The following is a 9,056-nucleotide window of genomic DNA, read 5'->3' as shown; positions in this document are numbered from 1 at the left end:
GTTCCTGAAAGAAGGAGGAGGTTGGCAGCAAAACCAAATACTTCCAAGAGCTAGGCAAATGAGGCCAGGACCAGCCCATTGGATTCCGTGCTTACTGCTCAGAGAGCAATTTCTGTTTCAGAAAAACTAGAGTCAGATTTTATGGGTTCAGAAAAGAAAGGGGAGAGGGAGGAAATGGGAGCACCATGGAGCTACCTACTTCAGCAGTTTGTCTCAAGGAAAAAGTGAAATGGCTGAAGATGGCACTGCAATAAGAATAGGCTCAAGGGAAGTTTTTTTTTTCCAGCCTAGAAATTCACTCGTGTTTACAGTGAAAGGCAAGATACTGGAGGAGGAGGGAGCTTGAGTTTGCAGGACAAGGGGGAAGGGATGCAGGTAGAGGAAGAAGCAGTTTTGGAATCGAGGCAAGACTGTTCTTTCCTGAGGCAGGAAAAAAAAAATGAAGAGAGGCAATGAGAAGGACCTGAGATGTTGAGATGCTGAGGCAAAAACAGGAAGCAAACAGCTTTGATTTTCCTGGTGAAGGAAGAGGTGAGGACATGTGAGGGGTGAAGGCACGTCAACAGAGTTTGGGGAGATAAAGACAATCATGAGAGGTGACAGAGGATTCTCAGAAGGTGGGGAGTACCCAGAGCAAGTGGATGACAAAATAGCAGGTAGTATATGTCCATTCTGTGATTTTCTCCAGCAATTCCATTCTGGGGAACAAAAGTAAAGAGCCTAAGATTTCTTGACTGCCCTTGGCAACTTTGGGTGACCAGTGTGGGTTTAGAGAAGCAAGAAAGCTTTGAGTATGAGGGCAGAGTCAAAATAGCTCTCTGTGGAGTCCATTCTAGATTTGGGGTCCTTGTTGGCTATTTGGAACCTGTGAGTAAAGACAGAGATTTCTCAGCTGCCATCAACAAGGGGGACTTCAGAAAAATGACCCTAAATCTGTATTTCTCTTGAGGGTGAGTTGTGGTTTTTGCAGAAGCAAATCTGTGGCTTGTGAAGTTGCTGACCTTGAATACATGATTATATAGCAGCTGGGACTGGGGGGCTTTCTGAGAAATTCAATCAAGGAGTCCTCAAAGGTATCTTGTGCTATTTTATCATGCCGCTGAATTCTTTCAAATGAGCTGGATTTGTGACCCAATGTCCCCCCCCCCCCCCCACTTCCCCTCCCAGGATAGAAGAGCCGTTTGGGAAGGAACCCTGCACTTTCTGATCCCAGTTTGTACTTAGAATGGTGCTGAACCCAAAACAGTATTTCCACAAATGTTCCCTGACTTACTGAATTCTCACCATGGGCAGTTTGAGACCTGGTACAGACTGTTGACTGGAATTCTTCTTGTCCTATGGAGTCCCATTTCATTTAGGCCTGGGTAGGCCCCTATAGCCATATGTGGGAATACTTCATGTAGGGACTGAACATCATGAAAAGAACAAGAGAGAAAGCTCTGGATCTCATATGACAAATCACACTGAAGGCAGGGAGGTGAGAAAGTCATTTAATCTGTAAATGCAGGTGTGTGGATGAGTGGATTTTAATAAAGTAAAGCAATCTGGCTGTAGCTAGGGAGCTAGGTCTTTCACAGGCAATACAGCATTGGTCATGAGTCCATCCAGCATGCAGTCATGATGCAGGAGAGTAGGTCATTATGGGAATTATTTGGGAGAACAAATGATGCAGCAAGTGCAGGCTCAGGTGTGGAATTGCCCAGTGCCCTGCCTCACCCAGAGAGCTCGAAGGGAGAGGAGAACAGAAGTCCAAGGCCTCAGGTAAACTGGCTAGGGCATGCTCTCTGGTCATCATCTTATTGTCCATTATTTTAAGCCAAATGTCCCCAGTTCAGTGAGAGTTTATAGTCTCCATTATCACTGTGAATAAGGAAAGATGTAGTAACCTCTGAAGCCTGAGTGAGAAAAGGCTTCCAGGAGCAGCAGCTTTTCAGAAGCAACAACAAATGTTTGCCAAGGGTAGGCTCTGTGTTCCTAGGGGCAGGGTGAGAGTGGGGGATGAGACCAATGTCAGGGTTTCCAGGAAGACATATAACAGCCAGAGAATCGTAAGGACCCAACCCTAGCTCCCATGCAGAGCGAACGTGTAACAGCTTAAATATTTATCTATTGTCCTGTCCACCTCAATAAACCTCGGCACTCCTCAAAGCGATGGCCTCAGGGATGTCTGTGTGTCTTGGAATGCCACCCCGGGCTAACAGCTTGGATCTGAAGATGTGAAAAGATGAAAATCGATCAAAAGAAAAGTTCATTTCTTTGACAGAACATCATTTATCTTAATCCCCAGGGCTTCTCCTGAACGCCCTGTTAAAGGCCAGCATCAAAGCCAGTGCCCAGGCGAGCAGAAGGCTCAGAGGGGTCAAGGCAAGAAAACAGAGTACAGAACGCTTAGGCCAGGGGAGCCTGTTGAGGAGACAAACATCATTCCGGAGCAGGAGTCCACTGGACTGGTGTCCAACCAAGGAGCTTTCAAGTGGGCGTTACCAAGGATGTTTCTGGTATTTTACAATTCCCAGTGAAAATTATCTATCTTCCTATGAAAGGTGTTTCATAAGACATTACCTCGGATGCACAGGTGGTCCCTCTCCCTGTCTTGGCAGGCTTTCTATCAATGAGGTAGGCATTATAACCATTATAATTCATGGTCAACTAGTCTGAATTTGGAGAAAGCCATTATTACTCTAACTCCAGGAAGCCTACCTTGCCTCGCCCCCAGGCTGCATGACAGTACCTTTTCTCTGCTTCTGAGTCCACATGGGGACAAAACAGCAGGAGTCCTGGGCGGTGAGAGGCTCTCGAAGCCCTGGTCTCCACAGATGAGCTTTATGGCCTGTCTTAGTTTCCTAGGGCTGCCATGGCAAATGAGGTAGCTTCAAACAACAGAAATGTATTGCTTCACAGCTCTGGAGGTTAGAAGTATGAAATGAAGGTGTTGGCAGGGCCATGTTCCCTATGAAACCCGTGGGGCAGAACTCTTCATCGCCTCTCCTAAGTTCTGGTGTTTGTTGCCAATCTTTGGCATTCCTTGACTTGGGGAGGCATCACTCTGCCTCCTTCATCTTCACATGACCTTCTCCCCATGTCTGTCTGCTGTTTCCTCTCCCCTTCTTATAAGGGCACTAGTCGTACTGAATTAAGGCCTCATCTAAACTAATCACATCTTCAAAGACCCTATTTCCAAATAAGGTCACCTTCATGGGAAGGGTGTTAGGACTTGAACATGTGTTTTTTGGGGGACACAGTTCAACCCATAATTAGATCGAATGGTCCACTCCTTTCCTTGATTTCACATAAACAGTTTCATTTTTCTCTGTCCAGTTTCTTAGTTCTTCTCAGAGAAAAAAATGTGGACAGGATGGGAATGCCTAAGAGCTCCTGCTCTCTCTGCAGGCTTAGGGAAGGTGGAGTATGAGGACAATAGCAGACATGAATTCCAGAGAATGCTAGAAACCAGACTGGCGGCGGCGGCGGTGGTGGTGGGGTAGGCGCTTGAGCTCCTCTCTTGGTCTCCTTTGTCTCCAGCCTTGACTTTGGAATGAAGATGGGAAGGGGGCTTCCCCTTCATGTCACTGACATTACTTTCCCCAAAGTTTTCCCACACAGAAGCCAGAAGGCTTTTTAAAATGTAAATTGCTTCCCACAATTCTTAGCATAAAATTTGTAACCCTATACTTGGAACCCCCTTCTCCTCCCTCCCTTTTGGTACTCAAACCATCCTGGCTTTCTTCTATTTCCTCGAGTGAGCCAGAACTTTTCTCCACCCATTCTGTTCTCTTGAATGGCAAGCTCTTCCTCTGAGTTTCTTCATGATTCAGGTGCTTAAAAAAACACTTTGACAGAGACCTCTCTCCCAACTTCAAAATCTAAATTAGAACTGATAGGTTTTTGTACTCTTTCTCCATAGAGATCATCTCAAGTAACATTGATTTGTGATTATTTTTTCATGTGTCTCCCCCATTAGACTGTAAAGGCCACAAGGCGATGCTTACTCAGCACTGAACACGTTGCGATCTAACACATTATTGGTACACTACAAGTGTGTGTTGAGTATATGGCTAAATGGATGAATGAATGGATGAGTTCAACAGAATACACATCCTGCAACTTTCTCAGGAAGTACATAGGTCCCGCGATCAAACAAGCTTGGGATGTGCTGCACTCACTGCCTCTCCTTAGAGAGCATAACAGGCATTAGTGTAGGATGGTCCAATTAGAAAACAAAAGCAAAGCACAAAACTAAAAACAAAGCCTAAGAAAGCCACTTTAATTTTCTTTAGCCTCATGCTTCTCAAACGTATTTGAATATGATGATTTTTTTTTCACCTAGCATCTATGCAGAATGCACTTTAGAGATGCTCCACTAGTGGCTTCTCTGGGAAGCCTGATGTTCTCGAGATCGACACGTGTGCTTGGGAGCAGCTCTCCCTGCACTGAGCATCCTAAAGGTTGCTCGTTCTGCTGCCAGGAACATGTGAGCACACGGGCACATATTCACATAAGCAAGCCCCACTGTAGCCAAGCAATGGGGTGAGCAAATTTGGGGGTAGCCTGGGCTTATATTTTTAATGTAAAAGTCAGTTTGAAAACAGTAAAAACTTGGAGATTGTGGATAATACCTTTGCAGTTGCAACTGTGAGCAACTCAGAATGTCCATCTCTCATACTAACTACTCTTTCGCTGAGACAAATCTGCAAGTATGGGGAAGCTGGTGTGTAGAAGTAGATCCCTTAGGGATGAATGGGGCCACCTCCTACTCAGCATTTCCATCTTAATGCAGTTTTCTTACTTCCGGCCTATACAATAATTCTCTTGAATTTTCCAATAGACCTAAGTGAATTTTACGTGGGAAATTACATGCAATTTGGGATTAGTGACGTTTTAAGGACACAGCCCTCTTGCATATTTAGGATGTACTATACAGGTACATGTACTATACAGGCAGTGGATCTCAAATTGTTTTTGATCAGCCGCTATATAGGAAGGCAAAAGCTGCTTGACCTACTGATTCTACCTTGTCTCATTTTCCAGTGGAAAAATAAATTAGTGCTAATTTGGGGGGAATGGGTTATGTATACATTTGCTTTAGCATGGGCATATGGATAATTCATATTTGAGCCACAATGTATACATGTCTTAGAGTCTAGTTATTGGAAAATTATAGCTAGAATACTGTTGATGCAAATATGCTTCAGTATACTCTGCAGGGTATACTGCAACGCATAGCAAAATAAACAGATAATGATAAAGCTCAGCTAACAGCAATTCCTCATCAAAAAGTAGTGACAGCAGTGGTCGAAGACTGCAACCTGTTCAAGGGGACACTGAGGATATGCTCATAACAAAGAATCCTTCTCCCAGATCTTGGAATTGTCAACTCCGTGCGTGCACATGTGAAATAGCAGGCTTCATAGCAGAACATGATAGGGTACGTAGTAACCCTTACTACTTTCTTAGCACATTACAAATTAGTATCCCTAAGTCATATATAAAAATGAAAGCTTATCAAACTGCACACAATTCAACATAATAATCAAAAGACACATATTTTAAAAATTCAATTCAGGCCACATGCAAGCATCCAGCAACCTGCCTCTACCTTCCTTCTGCTTCCCACTTCCACCCCAACCCCCACACCATTAGGTCTCAGTTTCTGCTTTTGAATTCACTATTGAGGCAGCTTACATCCTCCAGGTAGGGCTTTCATTCTTCATTTCCTAGTTCAAGGAGACAGGAGATGTGCATCTGGATTTACAAAATGCTCAGATCCACATTTTAAAACATGAAAGGTTTTTAATACCCTTGTAAAACAATCTCTGAGATATAATGTTAAGTGAAAAAGGCAATGTGCACCAAAGTATGTATACTATGTTATTTACGTTAAAAAAACACAAAGATTTTATATGTATGTTCAGGCTATATATGTCTGGAGTATACATAAGAAATTGATCAAAATAGTTGCCTTTGGGGAGGAGTATTCATTGCTGGGAGAGAGGAAGGAGGAAGACTTAAATTTTTCACTCATTCATGCTTTCTGAACTTTGTACCATGTATGTATTATTTATTAAAAGATCAATGAATTTAAATTTAAAAAAAGAGGAGAAGAGGAAAAGAAAAGCACCCAATGAGTCTACAAACATTTGATTCTTGTCTTGGTTTCTTATTTTTTTTTAAGAGATGAGGGTTGGGTTTGGTTTATTGTCCTGATGCCTTTTGTCCCCTTCAAAAACATAAGGCGTTTATTAAGGAGCAGATCTTGGACTCTAAAGGAAAACTTCTAAATGAGACAGTAGGGCTTTAATAAAACTAGGCCCAGACCTTGGGATTCTGGATTCAGGCATAGACCTGAGGCCCTAAACAAAATTTTCTGATCAATTAGACCTGTTAAAAAACTTTCCAAATGCTCTAATGTGTTTCCATACTGTGAATATGTAAAATATAAAATGAGCCTTCTTAATAAAGGCACTTGTATATTTGCAATTGTAATGTCAGGAATAAAAAGGAGACACAATTTTTATAGCAAAGCATGTTTAAATCAATGCATTCCTCTTATTTCACACCATTTTAGGACTGCTCACGGAGACAAAGCAATTATTTATCTTGATTAGCTACCAGGAATTTTAAAAGAGAGCAAATAGGAATATTACTCTATTTAGTGTTTCCTAGCATAAAATGTAATACATAAAAAAGAACTGTATTCTTTTCCATAAGATGACACAAGAGAGTTATGTTTCCTTTATATCATCAATGCTTATCATGGGAACAAGTCTCAGAGCCAAGAAATATGTGGAATATCTAAGTTTTTATGGCTTCTGAGATACTATAGACAGGGATTGTAGGAAGAAATGATGATAAGGCTGAAAGGAATATTTGGGGCATTATTGGAACCTAAACAGTAGATATAGATCAAAAGGAACTTCTCAAATGCAGACAGAATGGGCTTTGTACAATGGGCCTACAAGGCAAGCATGGAATTCTGGAGTCTGTAATGTTTATGAAAATTCTATAATGAAGCTAGACTCTCAGCACAAGTTTTTAATTATTTATCTTAAGCCGTGGTCAACTAAGGGTGTAAGTTTTAAGCCCCTTCTCTCTGTCTCTGAGGGTGTTCACCCATGTGTTAAGTGTGCAAATATCTGTCCCAAACCTCCTTTCCCCTTCAGCTCCTTTCCTATCCTTGCAGGACCCAGCAGCCTGGGATAACTGGGGCACTGTTTTAAAGGTGGGCTCAGGATAGGGGATACAAATTACCACAAGCCCTCGAGGAACCCACACAAGGAAACTGCTTGGCTTTGGTCTACATGACTTACATTTTTCTTTGCCGGAATTAGCCACTAATTGCATGTGGGCAGACTTAGCCAGAAATGGTCTAAATTATCAATTAGAAGGCAAAGAGGAGTTCCTTTCTTTGAAGTTCAAGGGTCCCCATTGAAAAGCCCTATTTCCTTAGTGATGCTCATATGGGCCCACACCCAGTTCGCTGCGGTGCCTGAACATATTGTGCATTTGCCTAATGATAATGAATTGAGTACTTATTTTGCAGGAAAATATAGGGCATTTCCATTACATGCAATCAAGCAAAAAGGCTGCCAAATGTGCCACTCCATTAATTCTAAACAGAATCCTTCCCAAATGTCACCCTGAAGCCAGAGTATGGGGTTATTATAAATCTGAAGGAATTAAGAGTAATTTTCATTTGTACAAAAGATTGGAGGGACATGACTCCTGCCATACTCACACTATTAATTGGGCTAAATTTGATTTGCCAATTTCAGTGTGAATCACTAAGCCCTGACCTAGCCTGCCCTGGTAGTGAGATCAGTGGGCTTGCGTCTTCTTTGAGAACTCAGACAAACACACATACACAGACACAGACACACACACACACAGACGCACAAGTTTAGACCATGGCCAGTTATTACAAATATGTTGTTCAAAGAGAAAAAACAAATCTCAGCTTCTGGAAGTCACTTAACCTCACTGAGCCTCAGTTTCCTTATCTGTAAAAGGGGATAATAACACTGACTTCAATGGGAGTCATGAAGATGAAATGAGCTTGAGTACATCAGAGAACTTAGTGCCAGGTGCCTGGCATAGTTTACAGCTAGGAAAGGGTAACTATTATCTTTATTTTCATCTTCTGAAATCTCTCTTTTGCCTAAGCTGTTTACCGCATCATACTGAGGGAAATCTGGAGCTAGCAGCAGGATGGGGGTGCCCTTCCCAGGTCCATTGCTAGGTCAGTCTCCAGAACCTGGGAGGAATGGACCAATCCGCTAGGTTAGCAATCCTTTCCTTCCCAATTTCAATTCCCAGAATCCCCAGGTTGCAGCTGGACTTGTGGGAGAGCACAAAGCAGGAGACAGGAATGAGCAGGTTAGGGTGGTTCAGTGGATGGTCCAGTCTGCCCACAACAAGAACTTCTGGGCAGTGGGGATCCCAGGGTGGTCCCTTATTCCACGTTCCGGTACTTGGTGAAGAGGTTGTACAGCACCCGCAGTGTGGATTTCAGGTCACAGTTGACGATGTCTGAATAGAAATCAAAAGACACAAATTGCTCCACATCATTATCCCCTTCCATCTACCACCCACCCCCGAGTGTTCCGCATGGTCCTTGGGGGGGGACTCCCCTATACCCTCAGGCCCTCTTTCTGTCTTGTCGGGAGAGAAGAACATCATTCCTGAGGCAAACAGGGGCAGGCGAGTGTGGAAGGATGGCAGAGCATGCAAAAAGAAATCAGAGTAGAGGGCACGGGATAAAGGAAAGAGCTCCAGCTCTGGAGCCAGGCAGCTCTGGTTCATTTCCTGCTCTGTTATGTGTGGCCGTCGGCAAACATCTTCCTCTCGCTGAGCCTTGGTTTTCTCATTTTGCACAAATGGAAACATAGTATGGATGTCAGAGGAGATAATAAATGCTCTGGGATTCAAAGGTGCGAGAGGTCATGCTGAGCCACTGGGAAAGGCGAGAGTCGGGAAGATGTTGGGATTCTAGCAAGACCGGGCCAAGTGGGAGGCAAGTGGCTCCAGCAGGCTGGACAGTGATTCCAAGTTCTTAGCCT

At 43.3% G+C, this 9,056-nt stretch overlaps 1 protein-coding gene across 1 annotated transcript in view; it reads right to left on the bottom strand.

The window, feature by feature from the left end:
• Positions 1-3,732: 3,732 nt before the first annotated feature.
• Positions 3,733-9,056, bottom strand: part of PARVA (parvin alpha) — a 160,068-nt gene continuing 154,744 nt past the window's right edge. Inside the window, exon 13 of the mRNA XM_077114014.1 lies at positions 3,733-8,526. Within this exon, the coding sequence (XP_076970129.1) occupies positions 8,450-8,526 (77 nt within the window). The 3' untranslated portion in view covers positions 3,733-8,449. The remainder of the gene's footprint in view (positions 8,527-9,056) is intronic.

Source organism: Tamandua tetradactyla, chromosome 8 (assembly GCF_023851605.1).
Source record: "Tamandua tetradactyla isolate mTamTet1 chromosome 8, mTamTet1.pri, whole genome shotgun sequence".
NCBI lineage: Eukaryota > Metazoa > Chordata > Mammalia > Pilosa > Myrmecophagidae > Tamandua > Tamandua tetradactyla.
This window is presented reverse-complemented; position numbering and strand designations above follow the sequence as displayed.